This window comes from Dermacentor andersoni, chromosome 6, assembly GCF_023375885.2.
Source record: "Dermacentor andersoni chromosome 6, qqDerAnde1_hic_scaffold, whole genome shotgun sequence".
NCBI lineage: Eukaryota > Metazoa > Arthropoda > Arachnida > Ixodida > Ixodidae > Dermacentor > Dermacentor andersoni.
In genome coordinates, this window is record NC_092819.1 from 141,749,818 (window position 1) to 141,774,413 (window position 24,596).

Below are 24,596 nucleotides of genomic sequence, written 5' to 3' on the forward strand. Positions count from 1 at the left end.
TTAAAATATGCTATGACATAAGAGTGAACGGCGCTCGATCATGTCTTCAACTGGAAGGATAATTTTTATGTATCTTTTGCTAATTGGATAAAATCATTTTGACAAGCTTTTAATTTTTGTTTAATTAAGGGCACGAGTTCCCCTGGGAAATCTGTTATTGCGTCCTTAAATGTCCCATTCAGTCATTTTCAGCATCCTATGTCCTGCACAATAATTTCTTCTGAGATGCCATATCGTTGTAGTGCTTTTCTAAGGACCCTACTACATCTTCGTGCAAGAAATTGCGAGCTTCTCAACAGTGCCCAGTGAAGAGACCACATCGTCATATTTCAATGGTTGTCTCGTAACTGTGGCATGGTTGGCAAGGAACTCGCTGACAGTGAGACAAGATCGGTCTCAGAATTTTACCCAATTAGGCAGGTAGCTATTACACAAAAATGACTGGGGAGGCAGATGAATATTGATGACCCAACACTGTTTGTCCCATAACTGTATAGTATTTGGTGTCAGTGTAAGTTTTTTTTTTCTTTTTTGGTTCAAAGCTTGGCTAGCGTTAGCTTGGACCACAGCCGTGACTAGGACACCCTCTGTATGCAGTACCGATAGTCAGTGGTAATCAGCAGTGAAGCAGGACATGATCACAACATTTTATTTAATACTTAGCAAACACTTACTGAAAAAAAATTCACATGACAGAAAAATGAACTTGCAGGCGAGGGAATAACAGTTCTGATGCAGAACAGTTGCACATACCAGCAGCCCTTTTATTTTGATGGCTGCAACAGGCAATGAGTGACTTTGGTAGAGCCCTTGTACAAGAACTATACAGCCCTGTATTATGCATAGTCTTTACACATACACTAGAAAGCTGTAGAGCTATATTGTAGTGACATTTTTTTTTTCTAAACTCAACTGCCTTGCCTTTTTGCTCCTTACCACTTGCTTATTGAAGTTAGCAGAGTAAGATTAACATAAAAGTACCTCAAAAATCCATTAGACAGTTTAGCTTCCCACATTTGCAAAGAATTTATAGCAAAATAAACAATGGAGGCCAGTCTAGTCATTCCTAAAGAGTTTGCAAGGAGTTTGTCTCGAAGTCCAGTCGCGTGTACATCTATTCAATAGTGGTCCATTTGCAGACGCTTAGCGGTCAATCCTTGTCCTCATTCCGGAGGTGAACGGTGAATGAAGGGACTTTCTCAACCTGTATAATACTGCGTTTGTAAGTTGCCCCTGTGCTTCCTACTCAAGAAACTTCATCACAGCTATTCATCACAAATCCTAGCAGCATTTTGCGGGACAGCTCTAGCCTAATATAGTTATTCAGTTGTTGAAGGGTAAGAGTGCAATGTCACAGCGCTGTACACTGTTTTAAAGGGGTGCAAACAAGCCAGGACTGTGGCCAAATAATGAAATGCTTTAACTAAATTTAGACAACAGATTTATAGGCTATCTAAAGGCAAGGCATTCTTATTGAATGACGGAGCATTATTCAGCACAAGTTATCTTCCCTGTAAGTGAGCTCAGGAACTGGATGCCCTTGTGCAACATCCACAACTCTCCTGCTGCAGAATAATTCGGAAGAGCCCAATTTTGCATTGGCAATTCTTTCTCAAAATTTCGTGAAGTCTTGCTATCCCTCAGATCCGAACATAAATGAATATTTGACAATCTCGAACAGTGAAATAACAAGTCCAATAGGAAGGACTGTTCGATTCATATTTGAAATTTTAAATATTCGCATACCCTTATTGTAAACTTAATGTGCACTCTTCTTCCAATATTCAGCAATTTTTTTAACGTAATACTGGCCTAAATTAAAAATCTGCTCTGAATCATCAGCACAACCTTTTTTCTTCTTATAGGTAGTAAAATAAAATGGCCTTCATTAAAATTGGCTCAGCAAATGACAAACAAAATGATTACTCAGTTCCTATGCATTTAGATAAGAACTCATAGGCTAAAGAGTCCCAATACTCGGGCATGCTAGACAGTTGCGTGAAAGGACACAGAATGATCAGCAGTGCATAATTGGCAAAGCTTTCTTTTTTCTCCTCTAAAAGCAACAGCCAATTTTCGTTCTTGTTGGCTCATATGAGACATAGCTTTTGCTGCACCGTTTGCAGCTGACAAGACACTTCATAAGTTATACAATGCAGCCAGCCTCTTTATTAAAGGGCAAGCGCAGAGACGACAACCCAACTGCTCACAAATCAAAATTACAATTAGTTGCCCGACAGTACTCCGAGAAGTAGTAATGTACATCCTGCAAAGCTGTTTGCACACTTTCACTGTTATTGACTCGCAACAAACTTGCAACTAAATTTTCCATTATGCACGTGACATCAAATTGCCCTGGTAGAGCAAAATCAACTTCACATTTTGTGCCTCTCGGCTTCCAGGTATTCATCTGAGTAGGCTTCTTGGCAAGAGTGTTTTTGGAAGCAACAGAAACGTAGCGGCAGACAGCAATGGTAAACATGGAAAGCAATGCAGATAGTACAGCAACACAATAATGTGTACCCTTCCCTCTTCTTGCGCCTTGGGCAACAGGGATGGCTTTTATGGCAACCAATTTCAAGAAATTCGACAAGTTCTGGGAATTACAGACACCTGCATTCTATATTGTCAAACACTTGTCTTCTAAGGATTTTACAAACAATAAAATGCACGTCCGAGGCCTCAATTATAAAGTGCTCAAATCTGGCCAGCCCTGCTACTGCTGTTGCTGCTTAACAAGTTATTTAAATCTGGAGCACCAAACCCACTGTAATTTTAACATGCCGACGACGCAGTATTATGGTACCCTAGGATGGCATGTAGGGCAACATTCGCTGAGAGCTGAGTGAAGAGAACTTGAGGTGTATCCCTTCAAAGATAACTTGTGCCTTCTTTTTTGAGCAAGCGAGAGGCTGTTGTCCCTTGTGTCATTTTGGGTTTGTGATGTGGTTCTCACTCAATTTCAATACAGTATATATCAAAAACTGTCTTGGGCTGAAAAGAAAGGCATGACACAGGTGCACCTGTGTCTTGGATAAGTAGTAGTCACAAAGGCATGAGACTGCCAGAAGAAATCTCTAAACAAATTCAGCGAACCAAAGAACAAACGTGAAAGCTTAATGCATCACGGCTGTAACAACGACAGCAGTGCGGTAGCAGTACATGAGGTACAGACGGAACCAAAAGTTTGTGCACTGCAGAATCTGAGAAAAAGCCGAATATTTCTAGAGCCCCAATCCAGCCTGCACTAGAAAATGTGAAAAATCTTGGTTTGGCACAAATTTACATGCTACATTCAAAACCAATCCGAGATTCAAAGTGTTGTCCCACAGTCTACAAACTTTCGCTGTCGACTGTACACCTGACAGACCTTGGCGTTTTGTAGTGTCACAATGAAAACAGTGCCTAAAAAGAATGAGGACAGAAGAAGAGGAAGAGAGGACCCATAAGCCTACAGACAACTGAATGTATGAGTTAGACCTTTTCTTGTCTTAGACCCTCGTTCGCTTAGTGTGCCCATGTTCATTATTAAACAGTACCGGATGTGTCAACTCACCATACTGCTCAAGTTTGTTTGTATAGGGTATTTTGCTGTGGTTTAACATACTACATGTTTCAGAAAGCCTGTGCGCAATAAATAATCATGGCTGCTCCCTCAAGCATGTGCAAGACGCTAGTGTTAACTACGCAAAATGATACAGCACGATGCCGGTGTTTAACTAAACCATGAGGATTGGCACTGTCGAATGCCTGTGCCTCAGCTAGTCATAAAGGAATAGAATTTAAACATGCAAAGGCCAGCAAAGCTGATGACCATGTACAAGACCACAAGCATCATTAGGCGACTGAAAGCGGTGTCATCAAGGTTCACACGAAATGAAGAGAATGGTCTACAGATGGGATTTGAGTAGTACTGCCAATGTGTCTGTGTTGTGTCCTAGTAGCCTTGTGTTGGGGCACATGGTATTTATTGTGTGTATCGGCCCACCCAACAACTTGACACTTTGGGAAGTTGAGGATCAACCACACCAAAATGAAACCGTGATAAGTGGGATTATCTACGCAAGTGGATGTGTTTATCCTTCTCTTTGACTCTGCCGCTTCGCTGTAATACTGTAGCAGTGAAGCAGTGTACTAACATTCCAGGAATGACTCAAAGGTCTGACCAGGTCAACAATCAGGTGACCACTTATAAAACATAATCAGACTAGAGTTCAAAGTTTGACGAAAACTCGTCAGGCGAGGTGATACTTTGTCAGATAAACTGGCACTCGCCTAAGGTTCAAAAGGAAATGAAACATAAAATGACGTTTTGAGACTGCAACGGGTCCCTTGTTCACAATGAAGATGAGCGCTAGAGGGGGCAATTATTTGTGTGTTAGGTGGTGCAGAGTGCACACGTATATCTCGGGGAGATTACCCCGTGTCTGTTTACCGTATTTACTCGCATAATGATAGCGCTCGCGTAATGGTCGCACCCCTGAATTTCGTCGTCAAAATTCAATTTATTTTATTTCCTGTGTAATGATCGCACCCCGAACTTGCCGCAGCAATATGTTGTGTGCCAAGTCTAGCTAATAATGATCGCGCTTACCATCTATCGAATGCTACGTGAACGACTCTTCAAGACAAACCAGGTGGTCTGCACGCACCAAACATTCTTAAGCAGATGCCCTATTTCATTCCTTTCATCACTTTCCGCACTTCCATGACGAACAAAAAAAGCTACGACCAAACTTGCCTTTATTCTGTGTAGGCTTTATAATGGTTGTGGTCAACAACAAAAAAGGCGCCTTTCGATTCTTATCGCACTCGTGGGAATGCAACGAATCGCGAGCAGCAACGATGGTAGCCACGTTTACAATGATACGTTATCAGTGTACCCTAATCATACACCGACGCTTGTAACACAGCTAAGATTTTCGCCCACCCTTAGCGGAAACGTGCTGTGTTAAGATAGTAGTGAAGACAAATGCCGCAGTTTCCACAGCATGCTCGCCATGTGTTTCTATGTCACTGGCAGCTAAGCGCGCCCATCTGTTTCTGTCCCCTCAAAGTGGACATGGCTACGTTATTGCTGCAAACTTGTCGGTATTAATGATATTATTAATTACTGATACGGAAGAAACTGTTTCAATGCACGTAATGTACTCATGAGAAGAAGAAAAATCACGTTCGGCTTGCTCCACCGACCGCCATCTTTGTTTTGGTGTCCCGCACTACATACAACGGCAGCCGCCAATTTGTTGACCTGTTGTCATCCCGCAGCAAACGCGGAATGAAAAAAACATTATTTATTTTTGTGGAGAATTTAACCTGCGCAATGATTGCACCCCTGAATTTGCGTCAATTTTTTTGACAGAAAATTGCGATCATTATGCGAGTAAATATGGTAATCGCTTTTCTAGTTGTTTGAATATGTAAAAATTATAAGAATAATCTTGAAGATAGGCACATCTCTATCGCGATTATGCTCAATATTACAATTTACAAACCGTTGGTTGCACCAGCAATCTACGGTTTGCCGAAAGTTCACAAACCTGAGGTCCCCCTCCGGCAAACAGTTGACTTCACATGCTCTCCATTATATGAATTATCTGGCTATCTGCCCCATGTCCTACGCCCCTTGGTAGGATGCACACCCACTAAAGTCAAGGATTCCACACATTTCTTTGAACTTGTAAGGGATATCACTGTCGATGACGATGAGTTGATGGTCTTTTTTGATGTAAAGTCAATGTTTGCTTGTGTGCTAGTCGATTATGTAGTCCAAGGCTGCAAGGAACTTCTCGGGAAGGACGCTTCACTACCTCGATGAACGCCATTTGAAACGCAAGACTTATGCCGCCTCCTGGAATTCTGCATGAACAACACGTATCTTGCGTTTAATAAAGAATTTTATCAGCAGCACTTCGGAACAGAAATGGGAGCTTCCGTTTCTGTTGCCTGTGCAAACATTGCCCTAGAGCCACTTTAAGATATTGCGATGACCTCGTACAAGACTGCTCCAAAATTTTTGCCCGATACTAGATGACTGCTTTTGTGTGATTCGTCGCTAAGACGTGCTGCCTTTCCTTGAGCATCTGAACTTTTTCAACCAAGTATCCAGTTCACCATGGAAGAAGGAAAAAATGAGCAGATTGCCTTTCTCAATGTCCTCATAACACGTTCAGCCAAGGGCATTACAACCAGTGTGTATCGGAAGCCGACTCGCATGGGGAAATACCTGAGGTTCGATTCTGCGAAGTCTATAGGACAGAAACACTCCATTACCGGTTCACTCTTCTCTCGCGTGTTGCGCATCTGCTCCGAGCCTGGACCGCACAAGAGAGCTAGCCGTGGTAAGGAAGGACCTCTCCAATAACTACCCAGCGCAGCTTCTGAGGACTCAAGAATTGCAGTCTTCAGTTGTTAACCATGCAAGGCTACAAGAAACAGGCGGCTGTCCCCTACGTGCAAGGCATCAGTGAGGCATTGGCAAGAGCTTTTGGCACATACGGCATAAAAATCGCAAGTGTGCCAACAAACAAAGTTAGACAGAAGCTCGTACGTGGGAAAGACTTTTTCGAAAGGTCAAGATTTCCAGGGGTAATCTACAAGATTCCGTGCAAGAGTTGCGACACATCCTACATAGGTGAAACCGGGAATTTTAAAAGGATTCAGCAGCACCAGAACGATGTCAGGAAGGCAATGCAAGTTCAATCGCCTTGGCAGACCATCACATCATTACTAACCACATCATCGATTGGGATGCTGCGAGCATAATCGCGACAGAGAAGCGCCTATCTTCAAGACTACTCTTAGAATCTTTACATATCCTAACGACTGGACAAGCGATTAACCGGTCACGGGGTAATCTCCCCGAGATATACATGTGCACACGCTATCTAACATATAAATAATTGCCCCCTCTTGCGCTCATCTTCTTTGTGAACAAGAGACCCGTAGCAGTCTCAAAACTTCATTTTATGTTTTATTTCCTTTTGAACCTTAGGCGAGTGCCAGTTTATTTGGCAAAAATAATCTGACTACACATGCACAGTTAAGCAGTAATTTGTTAAAATCTCATTAGATTGGTGTCCCTGCAGATTGCTATTACTGGTAGGTGCTAAAGGAGCCGAGGACAAGAGAACACACAAATGGCTTTATTACCTGCTTGCACATTATAATTATTATAATTACATACCATCTTTTTTTTCTGCCAAGAGTGACAAAAAAAAAAAACTGAAAAAGGCGAGCTAATCTTTTCTCGTTCTTTAAGCACACAGGGTAGCGGAAAATAAAAGTCAATGTTTGGCTTTTCACCTTTATAGAGTGCTTAGGCCTTCCTTAACAATATTAAGTGGCCCACATGTTTTTCCGTGTTTCGATTGAGCCAAAAGGTCCAGGTTTTGGAAACCAGCTGACAAGCAGCCACACCCATTCCTTTAGACTTTGCACAACCTGGCAATCACTCATATTTCTTCCGTGTGTAAATCATTTTCAAGACCAAAACTGGCAATTTCTCTCAGCTTAACAGGTTTTTAAAATGTGCTCTGGTAACCTAAAGGCACACGGTGCGGTTTATAGAATGCGGGTGGCTGGAACACACCGAAAACTGTGTTCCTCGGAATGGCGATGCCCAAAACGGCCACCTTTGATGCTCTGCTCATATTCAACGAAGGCTGCATGACCCGAGTTAACATCCTGAAGGCATTTGGCATGATGCCAGGGCACAACACTATGATGTGGTTGAGTGAGATGGATCATCACCGACTGTACTTTGCCATGAGAGAGGCAGAGGACTTGACAGAACAAGCCAGGGAAACGAGAAGACAAGCAAGGAAATGCAAAGCAGACTCTGGCAATGACTATATGACTGGTGGCTATTAGGCAAATAGTTCAGCGCATTTCATTTTCGAAAAAAAAAAAAAAATGAAGTCAACTTGTTTTTTTTTTTTGGCTTTGAGCCACAATATTTCGAAATGAATCATTTTTTTTACATTCGCCCCATTATTATAAAAACTAAAAATGACAGAAGGCTGATATTTAGCCAGCACAAAGTAGACAGCAATGCATAGCTGCTGAACTAGAGTGGTACACATATTATACCCAATAGTTCATTTTTCTGGAACTGCTTTCTCTGGAAAAAACGACAAACGCTTGCTGTGTTTCTAAGAAATTGGGAAACATTTAGTCTTTCACAAATAATCTTAGTTCTAGTTCTACTGCAAGAAGACATGATCGCAAATAAAATGAAACAAACACGAATGAACTATGTGAAATAGTTACTGAGAAAATGGGTCTTAAATAAGGCTCAAAATGCATGGGAAGCATAGGGCCTACTCTGTGCCCCTAACTAAAAATTTTGGTAGGTATTCAAATGAAACTTAGGAGGCAGATGCAAAAGCAAATATATACAGTTGTAGTCAGTGATTACACACACTTGATGTTATGTCACATATAAGCACCATGGTTTTACTGCTTGGTTGGCATCTGTGAGACTAAAGCATCAAACTTGCTTCTGTGTATAGTAAATACCGCGGCTTCACTTAAATTGACCACAGAACAAACCCAGCTACGCATTTGGGGCATGTTGGGACTGAAGCCACAGTTGAAGCCAGAGCTGAAGTCACAGCCGGAGCCACAACTGATGCAGCAGCCGGTGCCACAGCTGAAGCCACAGTCACACCAAAGGAAACAGCACAACACGGTAGTGTGCCCAGCGCCGACTCCCAATAAATTGCCCGAAGAAGATCGGCAAGTCGTTGTGACGTTTCGGTCCTTCAAAAATACCCTTCTAATACCCTAAAGAAATTTGCATATTCAATCAGCACGAAGTGCAGTGCAAATGCTGGATGCTCTTAATCCAGTACTTGCAAGTCTCGAGTAAGCCCCCATGACTCACCCGCAGCCTCCTATTCACGCAACGATCACTGGCCTTTGGGTCATCCCAGATGTATTCAACGCACATCCCCAGTTATGGGATCTCGGTGTTCACCTCCTTCCTCTTTTTATTCCCCCTTTCCCTTGCCCCCAGCATAGGTAGCGAACCGGACGCTCGTCTGGTTGACCTCCCCGCCTTTCCTCTCTTTGTTATCTCTCTCTCTTAGGGCATGTTTATAGACAATAAATCTTTAATAGTAAAAACAAACAACTGGCAGTAGTGAGACATGGCACTGCCCAGGTATTACTGGGAAATCAATGACAGTCATGTAATTAGTCACTGAATGACACAGGCAACCTTTTGCATGTACGAAATCCATAAAAAAAAAGAAAGGAAGGACCGAAATTAAGCCTTTTAATAAAAACCAACAAAAGTGAGCTTAACCCTTAAAACCAAAATTAAAATTCAGGCCTGTAAACCTTATTTATAGACAGCAATAAAGATACGACATCAGTAAATGTTACAGGAATGAAATAAACTAGTGCCAGTTGCCTAATACCCAATAATACTAATAATCATAGTTGCATAATGGCTAACCAAGAAACCGCCCAGAGCTCTCTGTAGGCAATGGCTGCTATCCTGCTTGCTGACTCTTCAAGCAAAGCAAAAAAAAAAAAAATGCATCTATGCATATATTTCTGTTAGTGAGACATGGCACTGCCCAGGTATTACTGGGAAATCAATGACAGTCGTGTAATTAGTCAGTGAAAGACATAGGCAACCTTTTGCATGTACAAAATGCATAAAAAAAAAGAAAGCTCCATAACTAAGTCTTAATAAAAACCAACAAAAGTGAGCTTAACTCTCAAGAAACAAAATTAAAATTCAGACCTCTGCTCTCTTAAAAAGTTTACACCCTGTGGGTTGTATCTTGTCCCACAACAATAATCGTCGTCTGCCTTGCTTGCATATCATTTTTTTAACGCTGTGAGCCCGGCACTTCCAAGTCGTGAACGGAATGCGCATTATCAGCTCGACACAGCATTCTAGAGACAGGAAAGTAGTGAGCACAGAGTATTGAAGAAAGGAAATGCAAGCAAGGCAGATGACGATTATTGTTGTGGGATAAGATAAGCCCCAAGGGGTGTGAACTTTTTTTATGAGTGTAAACCTTGTTTATAGACAGCAATAAAAAGATGACGCCAGTAAATGTGACAGGAATAAAATAGACTAGAAGCAGTTGCCTAATACCTAATAAATGCTACTAATAATAGCTGCGTAATAGCTAACACAAAAACCGCCCAGAGCTCTCTGTAGGCAATGGCTGCTACCCTGCTTGCTGGTGTTTCAAGCAAAGCAAAAAAAAAAAAAAAATGGAGGAGCCAAAAATGATGAAGGAGCCACTTAAGCAACAGTGTGGGATAAGAAGTTGTAAGGAGTAGATAATATAACGAGTAGATGAATACATAGGCAGTTGATAAGGTTAACAAGCATGGAGCCTAATTGATTACTCTAAATGTGGCAGGTTTTTCCGGTAAAGATAGGCAAATATAGTGATAAGAGAACAGGGCCTAAAAGTTCGTGCACATTGGAGATGCAAATGAACTGAAACATCCAGTGCTCTGCTTCCGTAGTCACCCAGTTCACTTGACTATGAAAACGGCAGTGATCTCAGTGGCTGTGTAGTCAACGTAGCCAAAACTATGTGGCCAATGATGTACAACTCAGTTGCTCCTGATTTATCATACATTCCTGAGCTGCTGGAACACATGTACGAGACTAAGTTTGCAATGTTTTACATTAACATGTGCAGCAGTGCAGCTTTCGTAAACACGAAGAAATGAATGTGTGCCTTTCAGACTGCTAAAGATATTGCAAATGCTCAATTTTTCTCTAATATGCCAAGGCTGGACAGCGAGGAAGGTTCAAGCAAAGCGGAAAATGAGCAATGTCCTATTCACGACTAAAGCTAGGTGAAAGCGTTTTAAGAGTGCACACTCTAATACGCTTGCTTTTACGGATAGCTACTTATAAACCTTTGTCTCACTAAATCATTTCAGAAACCAGCATGCAGGTTGGTAGCAACTGCCTACAAAGCTTGCTGGGCCAAGTTCTTAAGTAAGCACAGGCAACAGTCCTTACCTAATCGTCATGTAAGCAGCATTTTCATAACACTGGCTACCTGTGGGGTCACATGACTGCAAGTGCTTTCAAACTGCCATAGCATGTCTAACCATGTCTATTGCTAACCGTACCTAACCATGTCAGGTCATTTTCTTTCTTGGTGAAAATCAGGTGTGCTGGAATGTGGCAGCAAAAACACTATCAACGTTGAAAACGCATACAGTGGGATGTGGATCTGCTCATTTCACACACTGTGCCGGAGCAGGGAAAAGCTGCATGTTGTCTCGACAAAGAGCATAAGGTGCCATCTGCAATCTCTTTGGAAGCCCCATGCAGTTCAAGAAGCCTCCAAATGCAGAAGTCCCGAGCTGTAGAGGGCACACATTAAAAAAAAAAGCACACAAATGCAGGAACTCTAAACGTACAAGCACACAACACTCGGTGCACTGTTTTAAAGACACAGTATACCATTGACAGCTCTTCTGATGACTCTGTACACACCAAGGTTGCTTGTAGCAAGCTTCCTTCGGCTGGTCGCAAAGCACGCAAACTTGGGAACCATTAGCGTCCACACTTGCGAAGACATGGCGGTGGCTCATCCCTTGGACAGTAGGCGCAGCCCTATGCGGCGGCGGTCTCTCTCAATGTTGAGGACGCGCACAGTGACGCGGTCACCCAGAGCGACCGTGTGGCCGTTCATCTGGCTGACGTGGATGAGTCCATCGGTGCCTACACCAATGTCAACGAAGGCGCCAAAGTTGGTGCAGTTCTTGACCTTTCCTGTGAGCTCGAGGCCTGCATGCACCTCGTCAAGGGAGAGGACCCCGCTCTTGAACAGCGGTTGGTGTTGCTCTGTCCACACAAGGGAAGAACAAGGACAGAGAAAGGTCAGAGGTCCACAAGGTCAGAGAGAGAGAGAGAGAGAGAGAGAGAGAGAGAGAGAGAGAGAGAGAGAGAGAGAGAGAGGAAGACACGCATAAGGAAAAGCAGAGAAGTCAGCTGAGGTAAAATTCCTCTAGCCTGCAGCTTTGCTCACAAGGAAGGGGAGAAAAAAAGGGGGTATGAGGAAGCGATGGTGAGCATAGACAGTAGGATGCAATTATACTATACACGCTCATCTCTGAAGGGCCCATTCAGAGCCTTGAATCTAAACCCATATTATTAAAGAATTGGGCTCAGTTACACATCACTGAACGATGTGTTGTCAATGGGCGCTAACAAAGATGCCAATGATTGCCATTCACAGTGATACTGGGTACAAGCAACAACTATTGATAAAGGGAAAATCAGACATCCACCCGTTCGTAGCAATTGCTACAAAGGAAACCCATACGGGTTCCTTGAAAGAAAAGCCTCAGAGTTGAAGAAAAATTCATCCTGGTCCGGGACTCGAACCCGGGACCACCGCTTTTCCGGGGCAGCCGCTCTACCATCTGAGCTAACCAAGCGGCTAGCAGATGGCAGGGCGAAGTTGAATTTGTCGACAACACACGAAGCAAAGGTAAGTGTTTGACGTAGTAGTTCTGCGGAAACCCGCAAGGTGGAGAGAAGTAATTGATAAAGGGAAAATCAGACATCCACCCATTCGCTTTATCCCTTTATCCTTGATTTTCCCTTTATCAATTACTTCTCTCCACCTTGCGGGTTTCCGCGGAACTACTACACCAAGCAACAACTATGTGCTTCACTGCCTTAAGGACTTTGTATAAATTACACTTTTGTAAGTCTGTGAGTTGGATGCAATGAACATACAGTCAACTTCCGTTAAATTCAATATTGATGGGAGCAACAAAATTGATTGAATTATCCGGTGGGCCAAATTAAACAAGGTGCCTAAGAAACACCAAAACACACCGCTGATTCACTTGGCAGTATTTGCCCAATTCTAACACACCCCCGAATCAAATGCACACCCGCTTTCTATGTGTCCAAAGTAGAAAATATAGTAGAAATAACATTAAAGTAGCTAAACAAATTAGAAATCTAATGTGCACTCTATATCTTTAGCAAGAAAAATGGGGAAGAGTCTAAAATGTGTTGTACAATGGTAGACCGCTTACGTAAATATCTTGGAAAATATCTACAGAGATTTCACAGCTACCTTAATTCTCCACAAGAAAATTAGGAAGATACCTTTAAAGAAGGTGGTCATACAAGGAGACACGATCTCTCCAATGCTATTCACTGCCTACTTGGAAGAAGTATTCAAGCAATTAAACTAAGAAGGCTTAGGAGTAAGGATCGACCAGGAATATCTCAGCAACCTTCGGTTTGCCGATGGCATTGTTCTATTCAGCAATACTGCAGACGAGTTACAACAAATGATTGAGCACTTTAGCAGAGGGAGTGCAAGAGTGGGGTTGAAGATTAATATGCAGATGACAAAGACAACGATGAATAGCCTGGCAAGGGAACAAGATTTAAGGATCGCCAGTCAGCCTCTACAGCCTGTGAAGGAGCACGTTTACCTAGGTCAATTAATCACAGGGAACCCTAATCATGAGAAGGAAATTCATAGAAGAATAAAAATGGGTTGGATCACATACGGCAGACATTGTCAGCTCCTGTCTGGAAGCTTACCAGTATCATGGAAAAGGAAGATGTAGAGTCAGTGCATTTTACCGGTGCTGACATATGGGGCAGAGACCTGGAGACTGACAAAGACGCTTGAGAACAAGTTAAGGACTGCGCAAAGAGCAATGGAACGAAGAATGCTAGGCATAACATTAAGAGGCAGAAAGAGAGCGGTTTGTATAAGTAAGCAAACGGGTATTGCCAATATTCTAGTTGGCATTAACAGAAAAAAAATGAAGCTGGGCAGGTCAGGTAATGCGCAGGTTATACAACCGTTGGACCAATAGGATTACAGAATGGGTACCAAGAGAAAGGAAGCGCAGTTGAGGGCGGCAGAAGACTAGGTGGGGTGATGAAATTGAGAAATTCGCGGGCGCTAGCTGGAATCGGTTGGCGCAGGACAGGGGTAATTGGAGGTTGAAGGGAGAGGCCTTCGTCCTGCAGTGGACATAAAATAGGCTGATGATGATGATGCTGAACCAGTTTTCTATAATTAGCTTCGCCACAACACTGTGGCGAAGCTGTTATGTTATGAAGCTGAAGTGTTATGCGGTAAAGTACACAAAGACCACATGCTGCTCAGTTTTGGTTTTGTATCCGAGCAGCACCGCGCAAGCAATTCTCAGTGAATTTTTTTTTTTTTAAAGAAGGAAGGTGTGCATTAAAATTGGGTAAATACTACAGTCAAATGCCTTTATAACGAAGTGCTCAGGACTTTCAACATCCCTTGCTATACAGGTAATTCCATTGTATGGAGAGCACGTCGTACCACTCACAATAAAGCAGGCTAAGCAACATCATCGAAATAAAACCTTTATTTAATATGAATTCAAGAGTGACTTCGTGAAACAAGTTGCCACGTTTTTTTGTGCACACACTGTGCGACAGAATGTGCGACTGCTGCCAAACTTTTTGCATTGAGGTTCGCGGCATGCTCAGCACTGAAACGCGGGAGCGAGGCAAAGTAAATCTGCCGGTCCTCAAACGCTGCTGTCGCCTACCTCCCCGTCAAAATTCTCGGCTCATTTACAGGATTTTCATCACTGTGCCTTCGTTGACATTCATGTTCTTTCCGCCACAGATGGCTTGAAGAAATTGGCGGTCGTCAAGCATGATTACATCATTAGTGCGGTACCATGGAGAAATACTCAACAGGTTTCTGTCTGTAAGGGACTGCGACGCAAGGGAGGAGATTGAAAGCAGCTAGGCTGGGAGTGCGAAAACAATCACTGCCTGTCGTCTTGCTGACATGCGATTTAGCGGGTGCCACGGAATCAGACATTGAGGGAATATCGTGTAGCTATTGTTACCAGTAACCTTAGTTAAAATTTAAATTTAAATTCTTGGGTTCTATGTGTGAAAACCATGACTTGATTATGGAGATTGCCGCAGTGGGGGATGCCGGATAAAAACTTGGTCACCTGCTGTTCTGTAAGTGCACGTAAATCTAAGCACAGGAGTGTTGTTGCAGTTCGCCTCCATCAAAATTCTGCCACCGGAGCCAGGATCGAACCCTCGACCTTAAGCTAAGCAGTGCGAGGCCATATCCAACATCCAGAATATGCTGTGTCAAGATGTTCTTGCTGGAAATTTGATTGTTTCTTTGTTACCGGTCTACATAACTTGAGCTGCGAGTGGAGAAATATTAGCTTCGGTGGAACTGATATTATCTTGGATCCAGCATTTTCGATTTCATTATAGCAGTAGAATACTCATTTTAAAGCATTACAAATGTAAGCTTATATTTAGTTCGTTATATCAGTGTTCATTGTAAACACAGATTAGGCCTCTGCAATATCCCAACTAGGCCTGCATGATTCAATTAGGTTTCCACAATGTTTCGATCACAATAACTAAGAATGTCCTGCTTTTTGTTCTCGCATCTGTATTTGCCAGTGGTGCGCCCCCCATGAGTGCTTACAAATTTCCCCGTACAGTAGACTCCCTTTAAGACGAACTGCAAGGGATCATGAAAAGTGTTCGTCTTATCAGAAGTTCGCCTAATCAGGAGTGCTTCTAAAAATGATGTTTGAGCATGCAGTGTGTGTCCAAATACCTCGTATATGAGAACAAATGAATGAAATGGCCTTTCAGGGAAAAAATAAGTGCAATATAAGCCTTTATTGCACTACTAGTAAGGCATCAGGCACTATTGACTGTTACCCAGTCTGTTATTTTTTTTGGTGCCTGTCGAGAAAATCGCCTGGCTGCTACAAATGCAGACAAGACATCTCACTTAATTTTCTAAGATATTCCTTAGTGCCCTCGCACTGTTCGAAAAACTGCACTAAAAGGGGAGAGTCCGGCGATGGGGAGGCAAAGGAGAGAATGAACTTGAGGGCGTGGCTAATTCTTGTAGCCGGGCCGGGAGGAGAAAGAGGAGTGAGTGAGGAAGGGTGGGAGAGGAGGAGCAGAGGAGCAGCGGAACCTTCGCAGAAACACTGAGGTGGTTAGGTCTCCTCGTCTCCCTGCGTTGCAGAGATGGTCGACGATGCAGAAAAGCTTTAATTTTTTTTTCTTTTTTTTTCTTTCTTTCCCCTAAAGTGCTGCTCAGATGGTCGAGTAAAGCTGCGCGGGTAAGGCGCGGCTGGTCGTGAAAGTTCATCTTAACCGATTAGCATGTGTGCAGTGTTCATATTAAGCGGATTTTTTTTGCATTGACTCCATGGGAAACCAAACAAACGACTTCCACTGTTCATCTCAACCGAGGGTTCACCTTAAGCAAGTTCGTCTTAATGGGAGTCTACTGTATTTGTATCATTTCAGCATCATCTAGCACCCCTCTTTTTTCTTCAGGTCATTAACTTTCTATTTAGCTTACTGCACGAAGATGAACTAAGTGATGTTCATCTGCCGGTTACTATCTCACGATCAGCAGATGCAAAGACATAAGGTCTTTTCCAGCACCCCTTGAAAATACCACGGAGTCACCAGGTGTCAAAATGATTCAGAAGCTCCCCCTGTTCTGCAACACTGAATGTGACTTAAGGCTTGCAGACTCACCATTCTAGCCACAGAGTGCAGTTGCACACTTCATAACTGCGGCTTCAGCGTACACCACAACTCACCTGAGCGGATGTCGTACTCAACGCTGTGCTGTAATGCATCCACGATAAGCTGCATCGTGGCTATGCTCCCGCCAAGGAGGTTGACGAAGTGGTTGACGCCTGTGCAAAGAAAAACAACAACAACAGATATAATTGCACCGGCGTCTGGTAAATGGGCAGCTGTGAAGGCATGCCGTTCGACGCCTGGCTGTTTGCCACCAGTAAAAAAAAAAATGTAGAGGCCCGTGCAAAGGATAGCTTCAGCTGCTATTAAAATTATTATAGCTGGCCTGAAGGTTATGATAATGACAACAATGATAACAATGGCAGCAACGATGACAGCACCCTCTTGAGTCAACGAAGAGCCCATAACAGTTGATTGACCGATTCAAAAAGGAAAACGTGAGGCCATGGGATACGTCACAGCAGAGGGTTCCAGATTAATTGGATTAAACATGGGTCTCTTCAACATGCATCTAAATCTAAGCACACAAGCATTTCAGTATTTCACCACTGTCAAAATGCAGGCACCTTGGCCAGGGATTAAACCTGCGACCTCCTGACCAATAACAGTTAGTACAGAGGTTTTCGACTCAACTGTTGTGATGGATATGACATTACAACACTCAGTCACACCGATTGACACTTGGCCTCACCAACTATTACTGCCGCTTCATTCCTCGCTGTGCCAATATACTGCAGCCTCTCTATGGCCTCCTCTCAGGCCTCAAGTCACCCAATACCCCGTGGCCTGGAACAACACCGCTGACTGCGCGTTAAGAGGCACCGAAGGCAGTGCGACGCACCAACATCTGTCATAGTTGACGCATCGGATACTGCTTTCAGCACAGTCTTGCAGCAGTTTGTTGCTGGTGCTTGGCAGCCCATCACTTTCTTTTCCAAGAACGTTGTGCCCCCTGAGCACCGCTACAGCAGCTTCGGCCGAGAGTTGCTCGCCATCTATTTGGCTGTGAAGCACTTTCAATATTTTCTTGAGGGACATTATTTCCATGTCCTTACCGACCATAAACCACTGACTTCTATTCTGCACTAGTGTCCAGCAGCACCTTTTATGCACCCCGCAAAATCAGACAGCTCGCCTATATTTCTGAATACAGCAGCAACATTTGTCCCGTCAGCGGAAAATCCAACGCCGTTGCCAACGCACTTTCTCGTGCCACTGACCATGCAATGGACCACGGCCAACTGGTCCTCGACTTCATGGCCATGGCTGCCGCCTAGAGTGTCGACGATGAGCTCCAGCTGCTGCGCACAAACAGTACTTCTCTGGTGTTTGAAGATATCTTGCTTCCTAACTGTGATGTGCTTCTTGTTCGTGATACATTGACCGGATGTCCTCATCCTTATGTGCCTCACCCATACTGCCAGGCCATCTGTAATTCCCTCCATTGTTTTGGCTCATCCTGGCATTTGAGCAACACAGCGACTCATCCTTTCTCGTTATGTGTGGCCCAATAACAACGTAGAAGTTCGTTGCTGGTCACGCGCCTGCCTCAACTGCCAACAGTCTAACGTGCATCACCACACTGCGACTCCACTTGGCACATTCCTGTCCCCGGACGCTGACTTCAGCCATCTGCACGCCGATATTGTTAGACCCCTTCCTCCCTGTGGGAACTATAGCGACCTTGTTAACCTGCATTGACAGGTTGACCAGATGACCTGAAGCGATGTCCCTCCTGGAAATAACCGCGAAGTCGATAGCTCGAGCACTCATTGCACTCTGGTTTAGCTGCTACGGTGTGCCTTCCACCATTACGACTGACCGTGGTCGTCAATTCGACTCAGCATTGTTCACCAATCTATCTCGGCTACTTGGCATCAATCATATCAGGACTACCTCTTACCACCCGACATCCAATGGGATCATGAAACGTTTTCACCGCCAACTGAAGGCTTCACTCATTGCTTTGACTTTCCCTTCATCATGGATCGATCACCTTCCTTTTGTTATTCTTGGCATCCGCACCGCTCTTCGCAGTGACTCATCCACAAGCGCCGTGAGCTTACGTTTGGCACCACTCCGAATCCCTGGCGAATTCTTCAACGACTCGCCCAATGTACCTGCAAACGTTTTTGACTATGCCTACCACCTAAGCAGCGCGATGTGTACTGTTGTCCCTCCCCCCAACGATGACTTTCTTCCCAGTGTATGTACTTCAACCCTGGCCTGAACAACTGCACATGTCTTTGTGCACCACAACGCTGTGCATTTTCCCATACGGCCACCGTATGACGGTCTGCTCAAAGTACTCAAGCGTGCACCTAACACTTTCTATTGCTCACCAACAGCCGGGAAGATACAGTCTCCACTGACCATCTGAACCCTGCCTACTTGGACTGTGATGCTTTAGCCACTTCTGGTGTCACATTCCCTCCCGACCAGGCCAGTACTACTCACCACATGCATTTCGCACCATCACCATCCACCCTTCGCCATTTGTGCAGCTCACGGCTTCCTCGCTAGAAAGGGGGCCCTGTAGCGCACTACTATGTGCCACAATGGTCTGGTCACAAAAGATGACGAGGGCACGCCCAGCATGCTGACGGTGCGCGAGCAGTGGAATCGGCGGTATCAGGCTTCCGTCTGATTGAACGAGCTCGGCTAAAAACATAATTTGTGGACACGAGGCACCAACATCTTTCTGGGTTTTCTTCACCCACAACGGGCATCATGAGAGCATGCAAAACAAAGCGTACTCACCATGTTTGGCTGTCTCTTGCCGGACTTTCTCGATGAAGTATGGCTTCCCAATGGCCTCCTTGTTGAGTCCCAAATGGGAGATGAAGCTGGGTGAGGGGAGGAAATTAAAGAGAGCGGGAAGCATAAGTGGTGTGGCTGTATCCTGTCCCGATGCAACAGTGGTCCACAGGCACATGCAGCACTTGGCAATTGCAAATCACGTAAAATTGCATACTGGGGCTCCCAAAACAGTGAAAGAACTTAGCAACAAGGAAAGGTAATTGATTAGTGGGATCAAACGCCCTGGAGTAAACATTAGAGCTTTGAGACATATCGTAGTGAAGGCTGCAGATCCATTCTGACCTCCTAGCATATTTAAGTGCATCTAAATCAAAGTACACAAGCATTCTTGCATTTCACCACCACAGAAATGTGACTGCCACGGCTGGGAACTCAACTCACGGCCTCATGCTTGGCGCCCAGTGCCACAGCCAATAAGCCAGTGCGGGTGGGTTGGTGACGAAGGGGAGAAGCATGGTGACTATCATATCCAAAGCTGCCCGCTAAATCAACACTTTACCACAAAGAAAGGGAATGCAGGTGACTTGTCAAATAATCTATTTCTTGAGTGACAGGCACGCTGACTCTCCTGCTGCATACCTCATGTTGATGGGGCAATGGCACCCTGTCTCTGCGTTCCTCCTAACTAGGGAGGGCATTACTCCTGTGGCCCTCACCGTCTCCCTCACAGAATGCTTTCACTGCTCGACATGATCAACACACACCGGGACACAAATGCAATGAGCCATCACATCACCAGTTTCAAACTACACTTTTGCTTCTACTACCAAATCCAGGTTATCATTTTCTCTACTGAAGACTGTAGTTCAGGCACACAACTACGCCGCAAACACTGAATAACAACTAAATGCTATTACAGAAAGCTGTAGAAAAACCTAGCTGTAGCCATTTCATAAAGGCCAGCTGCAACAATATTTCACTTTGACTTCAATTGTTTATAAATTATACTACTATCTATGGTACATAATATCAAAGCAATTTTGGCAAAGCTGCAGGGTTGGCAATTGTAATTGTTTTTACCGACGGCCTTCAAATAGCAACTTAACAGATGACACTTGCTCCTGGTGGTTAATGGTGTGGTCTCCGTCGGGTGGTGCTCCACAGGGAGTCACCTAGACCGCCGCACAGGTCTGAGGATCTGAGCTCCTCAGGGGGACGAACAGCTCAGCTGCGTATGCTGCATGCGCTCAAAGCATCCGCTCGTTCAGTCTTCACGAGCAAGTCAAAGCACCACAAGGAGAAGGCCCAGAGTACAAGGAAGGCATTTATCAGATGACTACCTTGGTGTTGACTAACTGTTACACCCTATCGGCATGGTGCGTGTGAGCCGGAGCTCCCACAAATCAAGGGTGACACAACAGTATCAGAAAACTCTGCAACACGCCACTATATGGGAGGTTGGCTCCTGATGACCGTGCTACCAGGGCAATGTTCCTTGAGCTCAGTATAGCCTCCGAGAGCGACCCACCGCAGTATGACCGTGCATGTGAAGCGAGCCATGTCTCTTTGGCATAGCCTCCAGAACAGAAGCAGTGAATAGATGCGCATCTGGATCGCGTCGAGGGCCTTCGCCAAGGCTGGCCAACAAAAGGCAGACCAATCGGGTGAGTTCCTGGTCCATTTGGGGGCCGACAGCAGTGAGTGTTTTACGGTTCCACTGCTGTACGGCACCCTCAGAGGAAAGAGAGAGTAACAGCGGTGGCCCGCGCGTGCAAAGTTCGAAAGAGACTTTGCCGCGACACCGCCCCTATGCCCAAAACATGCTGGGCTATAGCACCGCTACGAAATGGGCAAGTGCAATCCCCCCGCTTTCTCCTCCTAAATGCTAAATGCTCGTGATCTTTGCCCCACGAAGTCAGGGAATAAGTGCGTGCTCACAATGCGCAAGAGTAGCGGCGGCGCCCAAAAAAACTCTGGAAGCTTTCCCTTCACCTGTACTCTTTGGTGGCCTCAGCCCCCACCGAAGTGCACCACTACATACACAGCAAAACACACACACTAACCGTGGCCCGAAGTTTCGCTCGAAAGAACTGGCCCAAAACAGCCGGCACTACCTTATCCCGTTGCCCGCTGACATCACGAAGCCGTAACGCATCCCCAGTTCTCAAAATCCCTTCATCAAGATTCTCCCTCGCTGCACGTGTGGTATTGCCTTCCCCTAAGTGGGACTGGTTAGGCGGGTCGGAGTACACAAAGCTGGCCGGAGGAGGCGCGGACGTGGCGCCCTGTATGCATGGCGGCTCGGAGTGCTCGGAATCGCGATCTGCTGCGGTGGTCATCGGGCGCGCGCGATCAGCAGGGGATAATGAGCATGGCGTGCACCGAGGACCTCGTGCACAGTGCATGTGCCATGAGCATAGCGTGAGACCACGAGGTAAGGGGCGCGGTGGTTGTCTGGCGTGCGCGGCGTGCGCAACAGAGAGAGAGGTGGTCCGCGCGCGCCAAGTTCGGAAGCGATTTCGCCGCGTTACGGCCCCTGTGCCCAAAACGTGCTGCGCTATGGCGCCGCAACGAAATAAATGGACAAACGCAAACCCCACGGTGGATATAACATTTATCCAAGAATGTCTACTGCTCTGGCACTGCCCAATCTCGGAGGTCATATCCGGGCACTACATTTTTTTTTTATCATTCTGGTTACGCATAATTCCGGGCGAGAGCTAATGGGGCCACTGCCTTTGAGTTTTTCTGGTACTCAGAACATGTATTCTTGTGAGTTTTAGTGAGAGGCACTCCTATATTAAATGTAAAAAAACTGCACAAAGGCCAGTCTATACGTACACTATATGAGCGAGTGATGAAATGTTTTTATTAAAAAAATATCAATGAATAAAAAACGAAAGAGACGATAGAATGACAATGTATGTTTACAAGTGGCCCCAGGGCTTAGGCAATAAATGAATTTATAAAGCTCGTTGCTCCTTTTAAAACTAAGGAAGCTCGTGCAGATGGACTCGGTGTTCGATGTGCATCTTTTTTTATAGATATTGCCGCACGACAGAGGCACGGTACCTGGAGGGCATGCCGCCACGGGCGGCCAACGCCCGGCACCACCACCAAATGTACTTCAACTGTGGCACGGTTTCAAGGTCACATATGGGACGCTTTGGCTGTTTTCTCACTGCTAAAACTAGGCTTTCTGAATGGCCTGCAATTTAGTTGCTGTTGGTCTCTAATCAAGGTGGCTGTGCTATAAATGAAGCTAGCTTTTCATTGTAACTGAGGTAGACCACAATGAGAAACTGGATCAGCCGTAGTTAGTGCGCAACTACGGTATCACATGAAGCCAGCGAAACTCACTGTTCAGCAAGTGTGTATGATTCTGGATGAATGACAGTCATGTCAAGCGGATTGAAAGAGCCGCCGCCGCCGATGCCTTTCGCGGGCTTAGAAGACTGTGCGGTCGTCTCTTGACTGCTGCGAGAGGGACGAAAAAGCACATTTGAAATCATGGTGATTACTGCATCCATACATATTTTCGCTTTTACTAGAACGAGAAGGCTCATTACAGGTTCTGGCATGAGCTGCGTCGAAAGTGCAGTCAAGCCTGCATGAAATGCAGCCGCGACTGAATAATGCAAGAGTGCAATGCATATATAAAAGAATTAGGAGAAATAAAAGGTAAAATAAAATAAAAGGAAAAATAAAAGGAAAAAGAAAGTGCTGACTGGTCACGTTTGAATTATATAGTAAAAGTCAACTTTATAATTGAAATAAAGAAACTTTGGGCCCACAGAGATGCATGGATGCCAGCCAGGACCTTTGGCTGGGATCGAATTAACCGAAAAAAACTAATTAACAGGAGTCGAATTAACAGAAGTCTACTGTATAACAATGACCGAAATTTCGGACACCATTGTTCGACAAGTCAGACTCTGCCTGCAAGAGTTGAGCAGAAATGGCGATATTTTGGATCTGATATGTCATCGGCATGGTCATCGGCTATGTTTCTGGTGCCTCCTTAAAACCGAAAGCAAAAAAACCTAGTTGATTTAGCACTGAAAGTGCCCAAACAGCAAGACAAGCCAAGCCTGGCAAGCTTAATTGTAAAGCTGCATTGTCATGCCAGTTCAACTGGTGCTGGTTCCACGCATCCAGCATTTATTCACCCTCATTAGAACCTCACTAATGCGTACCTGGCGGGAATGCAGCATAACTATGCACTAAAAGGTACTAGGTGCCTATGATACTTTTGCCGGGACTGGGCTTTAGAGACATTATACCTGGGAAAACGTATGTACAAGGAATATATCAGCGGAGTTCTGCTACATACTGTTAGTATGAGTAAAGCGTTTTTTTTATAGACAAGAAATTGCTTGAAATAAATTTCTTCAGTAATAATGAGTTTTCAGTTGTTTCCTATTAGTAGAAACTGCAATAAAAAATTCACCAACAATTACGACACTCCCTAATGCTAATTTTGAGTGCAGCTGTTTAGGCGTTTTGAATTCGCAACATCTTGTGGCGAAGAATTTTAATTTGAACGACAGCATCCTCTCGGGTGCGGCGCTGAGCCTCTGCTTGGGCCACTTGTTTAGCAGCAGCGATGGATGAAGCATTTCCACCGACTGTGTTGCTCATTCAGAAAGAAAGCGTAAACACGGGAACACGTAGCTCGCATGGAGCGCATTCTCTAATGGCGCCGCTGCAGGCAAAATAATGGATGCACAGGGGGTGCAAAGCCCACACCAGTGGTTTGTTTCCATGCCTAAGTAACGCCAGCACTCTGCTTTCATCCTCACTTTTGCTCTCTTCCTCTGCTTTCCTCCTCATGCTTCCGCTGCACCCTCCTCCTCCGCTTTCCTCCTCGCACGCTATTTGTTATTGTCGTCTTACATCCGTGTTCACTCTTTTATCCTTTGCTGTGGTCGTTCGCTCGGTTACAAGGAACGCCAAGGCTCAATGCAGGAATGGCTGCTTAAGAACTGCTCTCTAAATATTGACTGCGGGGGCACGTTCCTTGCAGTAACAGTCGACGCTCGAAGGGCTAAGCTTTAACTTTCTGTGCCTAATTTTCTCACATTTTGCCTTCTTTTCTTGATTGAATTGAATATTTAAATCAAAATTTACAAGTACGTGATTTTCGCACATCCCTACGCTTTTGTTGTCCTTTGTCAGCTACAATATAGCTACAATATATGGTAAATTGCCGCCACTTTCTATAGATAGGGTGTTCCGCATTGGAACCCCAGCGAAGCCT

At 44.7% G+C, this 24,596-nt stretch overlaps 1 protein-coding gene across 1 annotated transcript in view; it reads right to left on the reverse strand.

Annotated features, from left to right (window-relative positions):
• Nucleotides 1-635: 635 nt before the first annotated feature.
• LOC126523596 (S1 RNA-binding domain-containing protein 1) overlaps nucleotides 636-24,596 on the reverse strand; it is a 103,768-nt gene continuing 79,807 nt past the window's right edge. Inside the window, exons 18-21 of the mRNA XM_050172190.3 lie at nucleotides 22,697-22,813; nucleotides 19,337-19,422; nucleotides 16,633-16,731; nucleotides 636-11,842 (exon numbers count right to left, since the gene is read on the reverse strand). Of these exons, the coding sequence (XP_050028147.1) occupies nucleotides 11,586-11,842; nucleotides 16,633-16,731; nucleotides 19,337-19,422; nucleotides 22,697-22,813 (559 nt within the window). The 3' untranslated portion in view covers nucleotides 636-11,585. The remainder of the gene's footprint in view (nucleotides 11,843-16,632; nucleotides 16,732-19,336; nucleotides 19,423-22,696; nucleotides 22,814-24,596) is intronic.